At 45.0% G+C, this 19,317-nt stretch overlaps 1 protein-coding gene across 13 annotated transcripts in view; it reads right to left on the bottom strand.

Annotated features, from left to right (window-relative positions):
- LOC119171617 (bromodomain adjacent to zinc finger domain protein 2B) overlaps positions 1-19,317 on the bottom strand; it is a 247,304-nt gene that overhangs the window by 213,835 nt on the left and 14,152 nt on the right. For 6 of the 13 annotated variants that reach the window (XM_075892168.1, XM_075892166.1, XM_075892165.1 and 3 more), the window contains 3 exons: positions 17,835-17,923; positions 13,991-14,182; positions 12,509-12,664 (listed from right to left, as the gene is read on the bottom strand). In XM_075892168.1, coding sequence (XP_075748283.1) covers positions 12,509-12,664; positions 13,991-14,182; positions 17,835-17,904 — 418 coding nt within the window. In that variant the 5' untranslated portion in view covers positions 17,905-17,923. Of the gene's footprint in view, positions 1-12,508; positions 12,665-13,208; positions 13,275-13,990; positions 14,183-17,834; positions 17,924-19,317 lie in introns of those variants that run through there. The other 7 variants (XM_075892171.1, XM_075892172.1, XM_075892173.1 and 4 more) reach the window with 4 other exon arrangements.

Here is a 19,317-nt window from a genome sequence, read left to right as displayed (position 1 = left end):
CTTCGCAAATAACCAAGTATCTGTGGACACCGATGAGCGAGTTTTGTGGGCAATGGCTTTGTTAAGTGCAATGAGAACTCGCTCGTCTAAATAAATTAGTAGCTAATGTGCATATTACCTATTTCGAAGCGCTGCTCCTCGGAAAGGAGCAGCACTTCGAGATAGGTAATAGTGCACCTGAAGTTGTAAAAGACTATGTCTACTTAGGGCAGGTAATAACCACAGAGCCTAACCACGAGATTGAAGTAACTAGAAGAATAAGAATGGGGTGGAGCACATTCGGCAAGCACTCTCAAATTATGACAGGTAGATTGCCACTATCCCTCAAGAGGAAGGTATATAACAGCTGTATCTTGCCGGTACTTAGCTACGGAGCAGAAACCTGGAGACTTACAAAGAGGGTTCAGCTTAAATTGAGGACGACGCAGCGAGCAATTGAAAGAAAAATGGTAGGTGTAACCCTAAGAGACAAGAAGAGAGCAGAGTGGATTAGGGGACAAACGGGGGTTAAGGATATCATAGTTGAAATAAAGAAGAGGAAATGGACATGGGCCGGGCATGTAACGCGTAGACAGGATAACCGCTGGTCATTAAGGGTAACTAACTGGATTCCCAGAGAAGGGAAGCGGGTTAAGGGGAGACAGAAGGTTAGGTGGGCAGATGAGATTAAGAAGTTTGCGGGTGTAAATTGGCAGCAGCAAGCACAGGACCGGGTTAACTGGCGGAACATGGGAGAGGCCTTTGTCCTGCAGTGGACGTAGTCAGGCTGCTGCTGCTGCTGCTGCTGCTGCTGCTGCTGCTGATGATGATGATGATGGTGGTGGTGGTGGTGGTGATGATGATGATGATGATGATGATGATGATGATGATGAATGTACATAAACCAGGAATCAGTTGCACGGGTTCTGTCGCTCACGGAACCCATTTTGAGAAAGTGCACGCGCCAGGGCATCCAGGATACACATCGCATGCACGGAAATGACTCCACGTTTACAGTTACTTGCCCACGGCAAACACGCACGCAGCAGCCTCAATATAAAAACTGTAGCGACCGTAGGTGTGCGCTACGCACAACAAAGAACCTGAGCTCCGCTACACTCGCCACAGTGGTTCTCGCTAGGCGAAAGAGGCACCAAAACACACAGCCTAGCTAGAAGAAGCAGATCACTCGATGCACAGCAGCAAGTTTTTGCAGGGTCATGCATATTTACAACGGCTTAGAAAAGATTTTGGCGGCGTCATGCATTGGAGCTTTGTCACCAGAAAGTTAGAAAAAAAAGAAACCTGATTGGACGTGTCCTATTAGTAAAGTCGGCCTCTTTTCTCCACTGAAGCTGAGGTTTGCATCAATGGAGGCTGTTTTGAAGCAGTTCTGCGCAATGTTGGCAATTTTTATGCTTTTGGAGCAGATCGGCACAAGAAAACAAAAATGTATATCAAAAATGCGCAATATGCGCAGCTGTCTCACCCTTGACTAACCGATATTGCCAGAATTACAGTCACAAACTCCCTGAAAAGAGCTGCTACAAATGGCCTGAAGCAGACGATGTCTGCTGCATGCACGCGCTTCTCGCTGCTCGCTCGCATGTTGTGGGCGAGCATGCCTGGGTGGCTTTGGGAGTGAAAGTTCCCCCAAGCTACCATGGCTTTCTGTTTTTTTTTTTTTAGTGCTATCAGTGGTTTCAGTGCATTGCCCCGGCAGCGCTGACCATTTGCGAGCGCTTTTCACGACTATTTGCGTGTGCTTTTCGCACCGCAACAGAGGATAGCACTTTGCCGAATTTCGGCAATGTTTTTCACAACGGGGCGGAAATGTGTTATGCCCAATAGCCGCAGTAGTTACGCATCCTGCAAGGTGTGGAGGTGCTGACACACCCTGTATACTTGTTTGCGCTGCGTGGCGCACGTGTCTCTCCCAAAAAGCCGCATTTCGAGTTACAACGGGTGGTAGGTGGCGTTGCATACGCGAGCGGTGATCACCGCTATCATCATCATCATGGTTGCTACAGCGGTAGCGCCGGCAGCGACCCCTTGCGGCAGGCAAGCCTTGGTGGCGGCGCGCAAGAAATAAGCTGATCTCTTCGGCTGGCGCCGTTTAGCGTGAACGGTTGCTCTCGCGACGTGTCCCCGGTGCACGGCACCGCGGGCCGCATGCCGGGGGCTCGCGCGATGAGTCAAGCGTTGGCGACGCCGTCTTTTGTGTGCTCTTGTGTTTGTTATGACGCTACCTGCTGAGTAATATTGTGTAAGGATGTCCGAGCATGTTAATTACAATTGATGTTCTAATTTGGCTGGTGATATTGTCGATCAAAAATTTGTTAAATAAATGTGTGTATGGTTTGGTTTGTTCCGACCGTGTCTACTGTGTCCTTTCACTCCAATAGCGTGGCGTGGCGCTTGCCAACTCGAGACCCCACAAAGGAAAAGGTAATTACTTTAAAGTTCCTAGTGACCCGCCAAGATTGGAAGTGTGGGCTCGCGCCATACCTAGGAAAGATCGCGTGCTGACGTCTCATGACTTTGTTTGTGAGAAGCACTTCTCAGACAGTGAGATTGACAGGCGGCGCTATTATGGCGAGCTTTAGTGGCGAAGTTGTTAACAAACCGAAACGACCAGTGTTGTTACCAAACATTGTGCCTTCTATCTTTCCGTGCGGTCCTAGCTATTTGTCTGCTGTTTGCTAAAAAAGAAAACGAACCGCACTTGACCTGAATTAAGGAAAGCATGCAAGGACAGGTGCTTCGATTGCTCAAGGTACTGTTAAAGGCTCGAAGGTTGAAGGCAGGTACGGCAAGTATCTTTAGGGTCGCAGGCTCCCCGCCGTCGTCCGCATAGCCGATCTTCGCCAGTGAGGGGACGCGTTAATGGAGATAAAATGAAGGTTTCTTTACATGGTAGTTATTTAGATGAAGATGGAACTGTACAGAGATTCAGCGATTATTTACAAAATGTCTTCGCCTTTTATAGCCCGTCGTCCCCTTAAAGGCGGTGACCACTCTTGTCACAAATTGGGTGACGAAGTCTCACTGGTCCACCCACCAGAAAGGGTGCAGATTTTGAACCACTATGCTGGTGAGAAACACGGGGGAAAAGGTCCAATGGTAACGCGAGTGAACCACACAATTATGCACCCGGCCCACGTCTTGAAGACGTCGAAGGGCAAGGAGGCAGAGTCCAGTGGAGTTGAGAAGTTGAATTCCTCCAGTAATATGGACGCTGACATGAACGTCAGCAGTGGTCCAAGGCAGCGTTCTGCTACTACAGTGTTGCCAGAAGTTTCCCGAACTCAGCAGGCCAGGTGCTAAATCCCTGGGAACTGTGACTGAAACGCCTTTTCAGGCTTCCATACTGTCAGTGGTTTTAAGACGATTTCACATCGGCGACGACAGCTGAGTCGAGAGGTTGACTCCATGAGAACTGCCACAGTGGTGCCGTCCCACGCTGTTCGAACCCGTTCAACAAAAGGGTTGTCTCGCGAAGCTTTCGTTGAGACCCGACCACTACCTGGAACACCTACAGGACAGCGTCTAGCTGACTGGGCGCCGATGGGGTTGAAATAATCCTAGCAGACCGGCTTACGCACAATGGCGTCTGCCCAGACGAACTGTCGGGCCAAACGTAACAGTTCTGACACGCCCGCTGCTGGCAAAGGTGAAGAGATTGAGAATGCGGGTCTTGTAGCCTCTACTTCTTAAGAGTTTGTTGCATCGAACTATGAAGAAACAAGCGCTGGTGTCTGTGATGATAAAAAGCTCTGTGCTAGTAGTTCTAGTGACACTGACGTGCTAACGACAGGCATGCAGATCGAGTCTTCGCAACCTAATTCATCTCAGATGTGTCTTTCAGATAACTTCATAGGATAACAAAAAATCCTCATGCCAAGCGCTTCTTAGAGCTGACAAGACGTCGTGGAGGGAGCTCCGAGCATTCTCATACAGCTGAAAAAGGCATCATTGTAAACAGAAATTTTTTTTATAATTAAGAGCCTCGAATTCACAATCTGCAAAGAGGGTGTGAAGATGACAGAAAGCGTGTTCCAGCGAGAAGTTAGCAGCACAACAGTGAACTCTCGCACCCAGCATGCTATTGACGTCACGCATATGCTCAAGGTCTTCAAAAAGAAACCTCTATGCCACAGTGGTCCGACACAGGAGAAGTTTCCTTGGATTAAAGTAAAATGTAGCTCCGTCGACGCGACTCGATTTTGGCGCCATGAAAGGTGTGCCATTCTTCTCGATAGTCCAGAAGATCAGAGCGGCGCGTGCAAGAGTTTGTCCAACACACTATGGGTCCACCAAATTCGAAAGGAAAAGTGCCGGCCGACGATACGAATACGACCACCCGCGAGTCCATCTAAAAAAAGGTAAAACTGAAGCCTTGCGCAATCAGTATATTACCTGCTATCGCTCTAAGAAAAGACTTCTGGCAAGAAAAGAAGCTCTCGAAGCTGACCTAGTGAAATGCAAAGGATAGTTGAGAGAAGTGAGCGAGAACAGCTTAAATCATCTTTTTCATAGACGCACTGTATGCTGCTGAAGGAATGTGTAAAAGCCGCAAAGGCTGTGTCAAAGCGAGGAATTCGTTACCACCAAGATTGATTTCTGACATTTCTCACAGCACAGCGGATTAAATGGAAATTCATCGTGGACGCTGCTCCATGGTGAGGCGGTTGGTGGGAAAGACTGATTAGATTAGTGAAGACGTCTCTGCGAAAAGTCCTCGTACGAAACAGTCTTTCTGCTGAAGCCCTCGGTATGCTACTTACCGAGGTCTAGGCAGTGGTTAATCCCCGATCACTTACTTACACCTGCCTCAAAGCCAGTGAGCCATCGGCGATCACGCCGGCACATTTCCGTATAGGCCAGCAGTTTACCACCTTGGTGGATGCTGACTCAACAGAAGATTCAGAAAAACACAGCAGTGCTAAGGAATATTTGCTAAGGCGGTGTTGTGCAGTTTACAACACCAGCAAAATTTGTTGGATCTTTTTTGGAGACGTTGGAGGCACGTGTACATTCTCACTGAACTATTAGCGCATCGTTCTCCTGGATTTTCCTCCCGCAATCTGGCCATTCGAGGCATCGTGATTATAGACACACCCAACAAAGCAACATTTATGTGGGCTCTGGAAGTTTACCCCGACAATGACGGAATCGTTCGCTCTTGCCTGTTACGCCTGGGTAGCGGAAAAGTTTTGCAAAAAAACGCGCAGAAGATACACTACTTACAGATCAGTGCTACCACCGCTGAAGCCCCGCAAGATGTTGGGACTTAGGAAAGAAGACGAAGCAAAGGGCTGACCCACTACAAACGTGTTCTTTTTCTCCGAATTCTTTGCCACCATTAAAGCATAGTTGTGTCTCGTGTGGTGCGCAGTGGTTGGGGTTTTGTGCACTGTGGTGCGTCAATGAAGATGATGACAAGACGGGCTGGGAGACGAAATTGTGATCAGAAGCCAAGTCCGACAGGTAGAGAGAGAAGTGAAGAAAGAAGACGGGAGTCGGAAAACTTGACAGGGAGGCAGTCGCAGGTCGAGGCGCTCGTCGGGTCTTGGTCTCGAAGCAGACCGCTGCTTGCAGTCCGTCCGTGGGTCGTCCACCCTGACTGGTGTTCCGGTAGCCAGCGCCGGTCCCTTGTGCTGGGACCCAGGCGCATTCAAGACCTGGGCCTACCAATGGCCCTGAGACGAGTTCTCTCCACGACATTGAGTTGCTGGATTTCAACCACGCCTGGCCTGTCCCCGCTGTCAGCGTGAGACTCCACGCAGCGACACGTCGACCAAGCAGCCTTGACCCGCATATGGCGAAAGCTTGCCAGCCTACTTAGCCTAGTGGGGAACTGCGTTAGCTGACTCGAGAACAGAGCTCATCATTGTAGTCTTTTTGAACCGCTTCATTACCGCTAACTCCTACATCACCTCCTGCATCGTAAACATCTTTTCACTCTCATGCAAATGTATTCGTCAATCTCGCCAACAAGTATTTGAGTCACTGTAATTACACAAACTCATCCTCACAGTGATACAAAGGGTTTCAGGTCTGCGATGCGGGCACGGCTGAGTTTTCCCCAAAGGGGATCTTTCAGCAAGTACCCACCACGAACAATCACTAACAATCGGTTCATAAGATCAGGCGGCTGAACAAACGGTGGAACCCTCAGTTCCACCGTTTGTCAGATGTGGCAGGCACAGCAACAGCGATAAATGTCACGCTTCGTGCCGGGCCAGGTCACAACGTTGCTCAGTTTGCAAAAACTTTCGAGCCACTCAGGTGACTGGCCACAAGTTCCTCGATGAGAGGATCGCAACAGTGCTGCTCTCAGACTTTAGACTGATCCGCAGACTTCTCAGTGGCTATATAATTCACCAGGGATCAAGGTTCTCGGCAGACAACGGGGGGCACAAAATAACGCGTCAGCTACCACGTTGGTTGTGTGTTCACCACAACAAAGAGTGACGACACGGACGGGTGCATAGGGGTGCCAGTCAATAGAAGCAATGGCCTCTTTGTGCAATGCGGCATCCGCCTAAATAAAGGTCAGCGGACAAAAATGCCACGAAGCAGGCATGTTGCGACGAGCCCGAATCGCGCAGGCAAACAGACTCGCTAAGAGCTGTCAAAAGCTTAGAGCTTCTGATACCGCGTTGGGCGCCAGTGTAGTGTACACGTATCCCGAAGGACTACGGCCACTAGCGTTGGTCCAGTCTTAGCGAGCTGCAGGGAACGCGTTGACCATCGCTGTGGAGAGAACTGCTCAAGGTCCCAACACTTTATTGCCTGCGGCAACACCAAAAATGCAGCACAGAGTCCTTTGCGAAAGGCGCGGCGAGAAAGCAAAGGGGCTTATCCACGCCACTGGCGAGAAGTAATACGCAGGGAGACGTGCAGGTAAAAGTGATTCACGGGGACGCCGGGACAAAAGGGCCCGGTCGCTTGAGCGAGGGCGAAAATTCGCACGCTTAAGAGAGATACGGGTCTGCGTAGTCTGACCACACACTTGGACACCACACCGCTTTTCGGCCCAGCGTTCCTGCGACATGTGTGTCGCCTTTGCAATTGCTTACAGCAAGATGCCATGGAGAGCAACAGTGCACAGCCATAGCCGATCCCATGGGACTGTCACGAGGCTGTTTAATGGGCAAGCTCTTGTGTAGGTTCGTGTAAAGCATAAACCACCGATGACATAACCATCATCGAGAAATGAGCCGACGAGACCATTTGCTTCCCCCCAAATCCCCAACACTCAATATATTTATGAAACTGCCAAAAGAGAGTAAACAACAGACAAAGAAGAGAGCATGCAAAATTAAGAGCTTAACAGGAATAATAGATGACTAAAAGATGCGAGCAGTGCGCGGAAATAAATGGTCACAGGAACAAACCCATATCACCATACACCGGGACGCGTTCCTTGCAGCTGATGGGACGAAGACGCACTCGTGCAGCAGGGGAAGTCTGGCAAATAGGTTGAGGAGCTCACGTCGTTGAATGACACGGAAGGAAGCGTCGGGCTGGTCAAGGTGAGAGCTGCGGCTGCCAAACGTTGGAAGGTCACTGACCTTTCAGCGTTTGGCAGCCGCAGCTCTCACACGAAGCCAAGGACGTTTCTTGGCCAAGGCCAGAAGACCAGAAGAAGCCTGGCCCACATCAGGCGACAAGAAGCTCTGTGTCTAGATGGGAGCCCACTGGGACCTTGATGCAGGAGCTCTGATTTGATTTGTGGGGTTTAACGTCCTAAAACCACGATATGATTATGAGAGACGCCGTAGTGGAGGGCTCCGGAAATTTTGACCACCTGGGGTTCTTTAACGTGCACCCAAATCTGAGCACATGGGCCTACAACATTTCCGCCTCCATCGGAAATGCAGCCGCCGTAGTCGGGATTCGAACCCGCGACCTGCGGGTCAGCAGCCGAGTACCTTAGCCACTAGACCACCACGGCGGGGCAATGCAGGAGCTCTACTGGCCGCCACTCCCGCACCCTGGCCCCATTTTTCAGTCAGTCCCGACTCAGCCACGTCTGCCTGGCTTCGCTGTTTTTCTCCCGTGGCTCTCCTAAATCTCCGAGGAAGCACCTTATTGGCTTAAAATGTCTACGCCCACACGTGCCGCAACCGAGCATCATCTTCATTGTCCTCTTTGGTTGAGGCTGATGGCGTGGCACGCTTTTCAAACCCGCACAATCACATCACAGGGTCACACCAAGTGAAGCAATATGCAACAGCAGCACCATATGTGCCAGCTTGGGAGCAGAACTGCGAAACTGTACTGGTTCTAAAAACGTTGCCCCCCACTCTTCATGAAAGTCAGCAGCAGGAAGATTAGGCCCATAAACGTTTGCATCCCAGGTCCCCTTAGTTAGTTTTTTTTTTTTGCATACATGCAACTTTTTTGGTACTTCCTTGGTACTGGTCCTTTCAAGAACTTCAGATTTCTTTTCAAAACTGCAAGTTTGCCAAACAATTAGATGCCTTGTATAATGTTTAATACATGTACTGGACGGGATACGATGACTGTGTTTAAACTGCACGTTTTCTGAACTCTGGATACAGTGAAGTTATAACAGTTCACTAGGCATATCCACAACAAAGCAAGTTAATCCCTAAAGAGACGCAACGTTCGCACACTGCTAGCATCAACTGACCTACACAGATCCTGCGGCAAACAAGTCTTTCAAGTCATTATTTAACATTATGACATTTCGTGACCTGTTGCCTCAACTCAGTTGATAAACACAAGAACCCAAGCATGTGTAGATGTGTGAAGAAAGCTAGTAAAACCGTCAACATTCATTACTATTTCCAGATTCTCGATATACGGTAGCTAAGGCAACTTCAGAATATTTCTCTCTGGAAAACTTATGTTGGGGTCTTCAACATTACAAAACGAACAAATAGAACATAACAGGCAAGGAAAACAATCCAGATTCATGCTGCTCAATTGAAAAGCTGACACAAAAGGCCGTTTGCCTCACTGAATCTGTAGCTCAGGTGCGCAAAAGCCGAAGTACAATTTGGAGCAATTTTCGGAGCAGCAAAATGTTACTTTTGGAGCAGGTTACGGGGAAAAAAACATGCATATTTTATCATGAAATGCCAAATTTGAAGCAGTATAAAAAATAAGGCTTATATACAGAAAAAAATATGTACAAACCATTCAACATCACCTAAATTGTGCAGTGTGAAGAAGATGAGCACTGCTATTTCAATGAAAGTAGTATTTTGAACCACCCCGCCGAGCAAACAATGATAAAGTCGATATTAGCATTTGCTGCGCCTGTCAATCATTTGACAAATTCTGCAAATTCAATCTGCCAAGCTCGCAACCTTGAAATTTGGAAGATTCGTAAAACCGAGAAGTAGGGGGTGGGAAGAAAAAAAAAAACACGAGGCCAGCGCGGAAGGCGCAGGACAGTCACAACGAAAGGCAGAACAGCAACCTTTCAGAGCCTTTAAAAACACTAGCTGGGTAACTACTGCAAGCACACTTGTTTGATACCCACTAGGGCATTAATAATAAAATTTTTTGGCTAGTAGGCTGGCATTCGTTATGCTATTTCTCGTCATTCTGCTGAGAAGCATTGTAGCCTCTGAACATTTGCAAGGAATTTGGTGCCAATTGTTCATGCATTGGCTCATCAAGATGAGGAATTATGGCTGAAGTGCGTATGTGCTGCAGTTAATAGGGGAACAAGAACAAGCTTTCGTAATGAATTGGAGCGTTGGACGACTCACTTGTTACGCTATTCGCATTGCGTGATGACTGGTTGTTCTTTCGCTGTTTTGAAATGCTTTATAAGTTGTGTTAATGCAATTGCTTTCCCGACATCAACCCTGCCTAAGGCAAGTTTGCCAATAAGTCCCAAGCTTACGCTTTTCGCATTGCGTGATGACTGGTTGTTCTTTCGCTGTTTTGAAATGCTTTATAAGTTGTGTTAATGCAATTGCTTTCCCGACATCAAGCCTGCCTAAGGCAAGTTTGCCAATAAGTCCCAAGCTTACGCTATTCGCATTGCGTGATGACTGGTTGTTCTTTCGCTGTTTTGAAATGCTTTATAAGTTGTGTTAATGCAATTGCTTTCCCGACATCAAGCCTGCCTAAGGCAAGTTTGCCAATAAGTCCCAAGCACTGGCGTGGCTCAGTAGTAGAATACTGGGCTTGCACCCAGCGGACCCATGTTTGAGCCCTACAGGTTTCTTTTCTAATTTCTTGCGATGTGGTTACGGACGCCGGCGGCCACTGACAACTGCGCGTGACCCGAGTTGTGATCTCAAAACAGCTTTCGCTGTAAAAAAAAAAAAAAACTGGTGCACACTTTCGTTTTTCTTTTTTTTTTAAGGGAAGCAGAAATGTCATACACTGCTTCAAATGATTGCCAGTAGCTTATTTAGATATCAGTGATTACACTGGTACTCAGACTTGTACAGTGTACAAACACATGAGTAACTGAGCAAAATGTGCAGTGTCCAACTAGCGCTAACAGCCCCTTCTAAATCTCAATACGCTTTTCTTCTGCAGGGCACCAGTGTATTGCGGCGAAGTTGGCTCAAGCAGCATTAGAACCAAAGAAAAAAAAAGTTTTAATCGCTACACCATCACACCACTTCCCCCCCCCCCCCTTTTTTTCACCATGGGGTTAGGTGCCGCTTCGGCTCCCTCGCAGGCGCACTCGACCAGGTAAAGTAACAACGGCCCGTGCTTGTTGCCATAGTGACGGTACCGCATATCTATCGCCAGGACCGTGGCAGAGATGACGCAACTTCAAGACAACAATAAAATGTTTCATGTGCCATTGCTTAACACAATCAACGTGGCCACTGGCAACACTGGCGTTCGCAGCACGTCGAGCTCGTTCGTGCAAAGAACACGCGGCATACGCTTCCAGCTTTAAATCTTAAGAAGCCATAGTCGTATTTTCAGGATAGAAAAGTTACATTTCCCGCGGCATTTTCGATTTGAAGCTCCGTCGTCCCGCTGATAGATATCCGGTGCGGTCAGCGGACCGATGGGTGCTCAGCATTGTTACTTTATTTGGTCGACCGCGTCTCGCGAGTGTAGGACGGGTGCATAGAATTTTTTAAGAATATTCTAAGCACTATAGTTCGGGTCTGCGCACTTTGACTAATGGTGCAAGCTGCAGGTGGCCGACGTGGCCTGCATGACAAAAATGATGGCCGTCTTAGATAGATCAGCTTGGACTTCCAACACACAACATGATGGTGCAGAGAATACAATGGCAAGTAGTAGGCTGGATTATTTCTCGCAGTGATAAAGTGACCATACTAGATAAAATGACCATACCTTGTTATAGTACAGCAAGTATTATGTGAGTGAAGTTGCACTAATTCAGCACAGCAAAATTACTTTTAAGACACTAGCTGCAGCAACCAAGGCAACCGACAGCAATATCAAACAATTTGCGGAGTGCATATCGTATAAGTCAGAACTAACTCAAAATGCCAATTTTTCAGTCTAGGTTGACAGGTCATCCCCTCATTTCCTTGGCTTGGTCGCAGGCTATGTCTAAACAAAGCCCGAGACAGTGGCTAAACAAACCTAAAAAACACAGGTTTCATTTATTGAAACTCATGCATATGCACAGTCTATCATGGTGAGTGATGTCTTTACGCATGCAAACCATTACCATGGCAGCATGTCCGTTTGCTAACCTTAGTTGCACAGGCGACCACAGCTATGAGTGAGCCTCCTGCAATTTTCTCTGTTTATACTGTCATGCTATAAGCTTTTTTTTTTTTTTTCAAGAATGGCTGCTATTGTTTGTGAGCAACACAAGCCAAGTAGTCAACGTAGTCAACATCAATCTTTTGCCCACAGTTTGCTGAGCTATGAAGGCATGGAAGTCTCATACTGTGAAGAGAGTAAATGCAACAAAAGAAGTTACGCCAGAAAAGACTTTAGAGTAAAGAAGGTGTGTGTGTGCACAGGTGTGTTTTAATCTCAGTCACCCTATGCATACCCGAGTAATGCCAAACTCACGCTCATCACACACAATAAAGTTAAGAACAAAGCGGAGTGGCAAGCGCAACCGTATCTACAGTGTCGTACACTGTTATAGAGAGCATGTGGCAGCTGCACTCTGCCAACGCTGGTTGGATGCCACACCCCACACATATAGCACTGTAAACATAGAGCCTTTCCTAATCCATGTTGTCTGCTGCTGAGCTCTGCTGTCACTTGGCACGCCTTTTTGCAGCGCAGCTGCTTAGAACATTCGTGTAAAACTGCAAACCACAAATTGCCTACAGACGCACTGTACAGGCTTCGACATAGCAAAGAAATCGTCATAAGGAGTAGTGACTGCAGAGCTCCACACACTCTCCCACGCTCATAGCATTCCCACCACCTTGTGTTTACGGCACTGCCCAGTCACCATGCACTCCCACGTTGAGCTGTGTTGCCAGAATAACAGGCACATGCTAAGTGTGTTATATGTATAGGGGGAAGCGAGCTAGCAAACGGTCAATGGCTCGGCCTCTGGTGGACTCACGTCTGCGCGACTGTGATGAGGAGCTGGTCTGTGGTTGGGGCTGCCTCAGGGCATGGTCCAGCTTAGAGCTGCTGGCCAGGCTAGGGGTGGAGGTACCCTGGCGCAGCAGGCTGGCTAGGGTCATGCCCCCTTGGTCAGCAGAGGACCACCAGGCCCCTGAACACACCGCCGCCACCACGCCCAGGCAGGCTCAGTTATTTGGGTATCCACTGACACATGCTGGCAATTTCGAGTTACACTACAGCTTTAAAAAAACGTACTTGCTGACCTGTGAACTTGAAAATTTGTTAAAATCCCATGGTCAGTTGACCAAAAAGGATAGGGAGAAAGAAAAGAGGGTAGCATGCTTTTTTTCTTTTAGAACTAACAAGTATAGGTGTCCCATAAAAAAAAAAAAATCTCAACAGAAAGGCCTAGCCATCTAATGATTATAGAACTTCCTGGAGCAGTTATCACAGCCACTAATATCAAATATCAGATTCCACTTATACAAACAAGTCAACCTACACTTTTTTTTATGTATGCAGAAATAACACTGCGAAAGATGGCTCAGTGAGCCCTCAAAGCACATTTATCTAGATGCCTGCATGTACTTAGGCAAATAAAAACCAACAAAGCTTGCTGACAATCACGATGGTCCATGATGCCTGCAAATCATACACGACATATGGAATTCTCCGCAAAAGCCAGCTTTGCTCACTCGTATGCTCGAGTCCTGCCTGTTGCATCTTCATCTGCCAGAGCTGCCAAAAACTTCTTTCTTGTTCTTTGTGTTTGCCAAGTTCACAGAGGGGAAATGAGAATTTCAAATGAAAGTCTTTTACATAACAGTACTTAAGGTATAATTTTCAAGAATATACATCATTCCAAATGACAAGCAAAAATCAACCAAATCATTCGTGGAAACCACTAGCAGTGGCACCTGACAGAAGCAGCCAGTATGCATTCTGTCACACCACACACAAAAAAAAACACATGACCAAAATACGAAAAATTGCTCTAAAGCTAGTGTAATAGAGTTCTTTCACAGAATGAAAACGTTTACGTATGCTAAACACACTTTTCATAAAGACTGATCTAGCCCAGCTAGTCAGATGTCAAAGCCATACCTTCAGAAGGGATTTCTTTTGGCCACCGGCTTTCTCTTTTTAATATGAGCTGCACAAGGACTATAGGCATGTCCCGCATTTTAAAAGGCAACACATTCGTCGATTCTTTGCACCACTACGCAGATGCTTTATTAACCAATGCTCTTAAACCAGCTCATTACTAGCCTATAGCAAGGCTGAAGAAAAGAAAAAAAGAGCTCGAACACCCTGTTTTGATAGAGCAAAGTCAGCAAAAATGGAAGACTGCAAGACGAAGCAGACAGCTAAGAAGGAGGAGAAGAGGCGGCCGGAAAAATGGAGACAGAGCAACGCAGGTTTCAAATGAACGTAGGTAAAAGAGAGAAGTTGCAGAGAGAGAAAGAGGCCAACCAACCTGAGGGAAGCGAAGGCGAGGAAGACGCAGGCGGCGGCTGAGTGGAACGCGAGGGGCAAGCGGAGGCCCCTTCCAGGAGGTGGTTGGGGGAAGAGGAAGCAGCAGCGGGGCTCTGAAAAGCTGTGGTGCCCCTGGCTAGCAAGAATGGGGAAAAGGGGCCCAGGGAAGGGGGGAACGTAGGAGGACTCATGGCTGATACAGGAAGGAGAGATAAAGAGGGCAGAGTAGAAGCATTGCTTTGACACATCCATGAGTGTCATCTGCGCGGTAACAAGCTTGCCTAGCCATTTATGGAAACAGACATCACAATTAGTGCTGCACAAACTGAAAGAGCTCTCTTAAGTGCGAGTGAGGTTCTTATTAGGTGCTCAAGGAACCTACACGCACATACACCAAGACCAGAGATGACGGGAAAAAAAGGGGGGGCTGACTGCATAATCAACAGTAAACAGACAAGCTTCTCCCGCCCCAGCAAGTGTTAGTTTAACTCAACCGCAAATGCGCGCAATTATGAAGCCAACATAAAAAGAAACATGTTCTACATTGCACTAACCTGTTTCACAGTGATTGCGACGCAAAATGACTAATCAATCACTCAAGCTACAGCGTGAGTGTATCACTGCTTCACTTTAATGTCAAATAAGTGTCTTTCAATTTTTGAAAGCTGCTAGGTTCACTTCACAGCCCCACAGGACCAGGTATAACTTAATGTGGTGTGTATGTAACAAGTGGCCAAATAAATGTAAGACAATTGCACCATGAAAAGACTTTTTAACACACTTGTCACTAATGTTCTAAAGGTTTATTACAAAAATGAAAGATGAGATTATTTATTTATTTATTGGCACTGCAATACCCTGGAGGGATTTTAGCTGGCGGGTACAAAAGACGTAAATATCAGCATATAACACCAGGCAAACAGATGGAACAGCCTATCACATTTCACATAGTAGGCAGTCATATAACACAAGCAAACAAATAACTATCACTTGCATTTTACAACGTAAACAAACGTAACAAAATATTACCGATGGCACATCACTCTCATTTTAAGAAAATAAAAAGCTAGCACACAAGTAAAATGATTTTCTGTTTATCCAGAAGAGCTGCAAAGAATGTAAAAGATTGTGGCGTGACGTCATGGTTATTTAAACTATTCCAATCCTGCACAGCTCTGGGGAAAAAAGAATATTTGAAGCAGTTATTGCGGGTACGGGAGAAAGTTATTGTACGATCATGGTGTTGTCTAGTGGCATAACCTGAAGAAAATGAAATAATTTTTCCAATATATATCTTGTAAAGCAAACAAATAACTATCACTTGCATTTTACAACGTAAACAAACGTAACAAAATATTACCGATGGCACATCACTCTCATTTTAAGAAAATAAAAAGCTAGCACACAAGTAAAATGATTTTCTGTTTATCCAGAAGAGCTGCAAAGAATGTAAAAGATTGTGGCGTGACGTCATGGTTATTTAAACTATTCCAATCCTGCACAGCTCTGGGGAAAAAAGAATATTTGAAGCAGTTATTGCGGGTACGGGAGAAAGTTATTGTACGATCATGGCGTTGTCTAGTGGCATAACCTGAAGAAAATGAAATAATTTTTCCAATATATATCTTGTAATGCCTATTAATTATTTGATATAAAAAGGAGGTTTTAATTGGTATATGTGGCTTCTTTCTGAAAGTGAAGATAAGTTAGCTCTGACTACCAGTTCACTTAGCGAGGTTCGTCCATAACTGTTATATATGAAGCGAACGGCTATTCTTTGTACTTTTTCGACTTTATGAATGTTAATTTGAGTAAGTGGATCCCAGATCACTGCAGCATAATCAAGTATGGGGAGGACTATCGATTTGTAAGCAAGAACACGGACAGATGGAGGGGAGAGTTTCAAAGTCCTTCGTAAAAAGAACAGTTTCTGATTAGCTTAGGAAGTTACTATGTAAATGTGTTTTGTCCAGTTAAGATTGTTTGTTATCCATAACCCAAGATACTTGTAGGATTGAACCTCTGAAAGAATGGCACTATTGTAAAGTATTGAAAATTTAATAAAATTTAACCTCTGAAAGAATGGCACTATTGTAAAGTATTGAAAACTTAATTTGTTTTTCTCATGAGAAATGGACATGTACGCTGTTTTTTCAAAACTGATTGACATTTCCCAAGCCTCGCACCAGGAAACAACCTTGTTAAATGACTCGTTTACAAAACTTAGTCCTTTGAGGATTCTATTTCAGAGTAAATAACGCAATCGTCCACGTAGAGCCTAATATTTACAGGGACACCATTCACAATGTTGTTAACATATAAAATAAATAGAAGGGGACCCAGAACGAACCCTTGGGGGATGCCAAAGTCAACGGAAACCCTGTGAGAGGAATGATTGTTAAAAACTACAAATTGTTCTCTGTTTTTCAAGTAGGCCGATATCCATTTAATGAATTGATCATTCCCGAGAATTTTTTCTAATTTGTATATTAATTTATTGTGCAAAACCTTGTCAAAAGCTTTTGAAAAATCCATAAAAATTGCACCCGTTTGCTTTCCATTATTAATTGAAGTAGCGAAGTCGTGTATTGTTGACACCAATTGTGTCGTTGTTGAATATCCCTTCCTGAATCCATGCTGATGTTGGCTTAGTAAGATATTATGTTCGTCCAGAAAACATGAAATACTATTGTGGATAATGTGTTCCAGAAGCTTACAAATGGTTAAAATTAGCGAGACGGGGCGATAATTTTTGACACTCTGCTTGTTGCCTGATTTATGAATAGGCTTGACTCTAGCTGTTTTCTAGTCGTCTGGAACCTGGCCCGATTCTGTAAAAGAACATGAAGGTGTTTCCACATCCATTCAGCGTATCTCTTTAAGAATGTGTTGGGGATATTGTCCGGTCCAGCAACTTTCTGATATTAAGGTTCACAAGCATGTTCAATATGCCCTGTTCACTAACAACAATATGGGGCATTCGCGACGAAACAGTTTCAAAGATCAATAATACAGAGTTGTCACAAAAAAAAACTATTTGAATTGACCGTTGAAAGCAGTTGCAATTCGAGCATTATCGTGCGTGAGAATACCACCGACATCAGAGACGTCACACTCTTTCAACGCGGGCAAAATGATCCTCTAAAATTTCTCGGGATACAAGGTCAAGTAAATCGGGCAAGGATTCCCCAAAATAATGCTGCTTATCTGTTTTAATTTGATTTTTCAGTTTTACTGAAAGCTTGGCAATTCATTCTGAATACGCTACGTTTAGATTTCGTTTTTTTCTTTAGACGCTTTAATTGCCTTCTTAACCTCAGTGTTACCCGAGAAATCCACGGATTTTTTGCTTTGATTCTTAATTACCAGAGGCACAAATGATTCAATACATTCTTTGACAATGTCCTTAAACCAGTTCCATAAATTATGTATATCAGTTTCATTATTTGCAAAGTTATCAAAGTTGAATGAAAGGAGATCTATAATAGCAGTACCATCTGCACGATCGAAATTAGGGAAAAATAAACAAGGTAATGTTTTATCGAAAACTGTGCCACATAGAGTATATAGCCTGCATGATGATTGGACATTCCAGGATATATCTAAGTCGTTGCTTTAGGTGTAATTGCCTGGTTAACGAAGAAAAGGTCAAGGGTTAACTGAGCAGTCCCTTGAATTCTTGTGTAGCCTTCAACTTTTGAAGGAGGTCAAAACTGTAGCAAATATCAAGCATAGCTTCACCCAAAGGGTCGCACTGCTTCATGGCAAATTTTTTTCCAATCTACATTAGGTAAATTATTAAAAAAATTGAGCAAAAGCCATTTTCAATGTCAATAATCGCTCACCTAAAAGGGCCGCAGCGTCAAAATGGTTGCGTGCAGGACTTGACGCTGCATTTCGGCTTGGATTATCCATATTGATGCCCTTGTGAAGCCTGAGAAGTACAAGCAAAGGTGAGAGACGCACAACACCAATGAGCAGGAACAACAAGACCATTAACAATTGTCAAACAAAACCCAATTATCAGTCAGGCAATCATTTTCTCCAATTCCATAGTTCAGCTGCTGGCATGTCGCATGCACTATACCACGCTTTCTTTTCACTAGACGTAAAGGTTCCATACATAAAAGCAGGTAGTGATAAAAGTGTTTAAATAATCCGACATTTGAAATTTTTCAACAAAAGTCACAGTTCTGTATATCACATCAAGTAATATTTATCCACACTGTGCAGAGATCACTGAAAGATTGTTTGAAGAAGCTCACCTACAACCAACCGGCAGTTAAAACAATTGTATACGCACCTCCACAGAGCAACCAAAAATCAAAATATACTCCAATCAGATCACAAGAAACACTTGTACTAGATATGGTAGTGTTTATCCATTTTAAAGCTTATTTGAACGATCTAAAGTAACATTACAAGCACACAGAGAAGTACCACTTCGGCCAAACATTGGTTTAAAGATTACCGAGCCTAGTGTTATGTTTATCCTGACATTATTACCATACCTAAAAGGTTGCACATAAAGTGCTTCAACCTATCCTGAATAATTTTGCCTGCCAAACCCATGCAACAGATGCAGAAGACTGAGGCGCAAAAAACATAACGTGAAGCAGGAAGAACAGGAGAGAAGACAGAACAGCGCCATGGTAGTTCTCTCCTGCTCTTCCTGCTTCCCGTTATGTTTTTTTGCGCCTCAGTCTTCTGCACCAAGTATGCACCAACTAGCCCAAAAACAAGTCCTTTTGGAATACCATGCAACAGAGAATCCCTGATGACATTATAATGGCTGCAAATATTTTGGGAACAATTTTACCACACGAAATTACCAAGCAATTTGTCACATGCAGAACTCTTGTGACACCTCAGATATGTGCATACTGCCAGCAAGGAGGAATTGCATATACAAGTGTACGAGTGCATAACACAACAATTTCCATGACGCAGGTGCCTTAAGGTAACAGGGTAAGCCCGCCATGTATTTTACGCAAAGTTTCTGTACCTTTTTCTCCATAACTATAAAAGCTACAGTAATTATTTTACCATCATTGTGATCAGCAGATTTATCACTGTAAATTGTAACACTAAATTTTTGTATTTTTTTACTTCCGGTACCTAATTATAACTCAGTAATAGCTATTAAATGTCATGTTGAAGAAGAGCACTTCCCCACACAACAATAATTCTGCTTCAACATATTGCCTATCACGTTACCAAAATACTGGCTGAAATCCATGATTCTATATACTGTGGTTGCTGAGTAAAAGGAACATAAGTACAAAAAAAAGCATGTTTTGAGATCAAATAACATTTCAAGATGAAAGT

The sequence above is a fragment of the Rhipicephalus microplus genome, chromosome 4, assembly GCF_043290135.1.
Source record: "Rhipicephalus microplus isolate Deutch F79 chromosome 4, USDA_Rmic, whole genome shotgun sequence".
Lineage (NCBI taxonomy): Eukaryota > Metazoa > Arthropoda > Arachnida > Ixodida > Ixodidae > Rhipicephalus > Rhipicephalus microplus.
The sequence above is the reverse complement of the archived record's forward strand: the minus strand, read 5'-3'. Positions and strand labels throughout refer to the sequence as shown.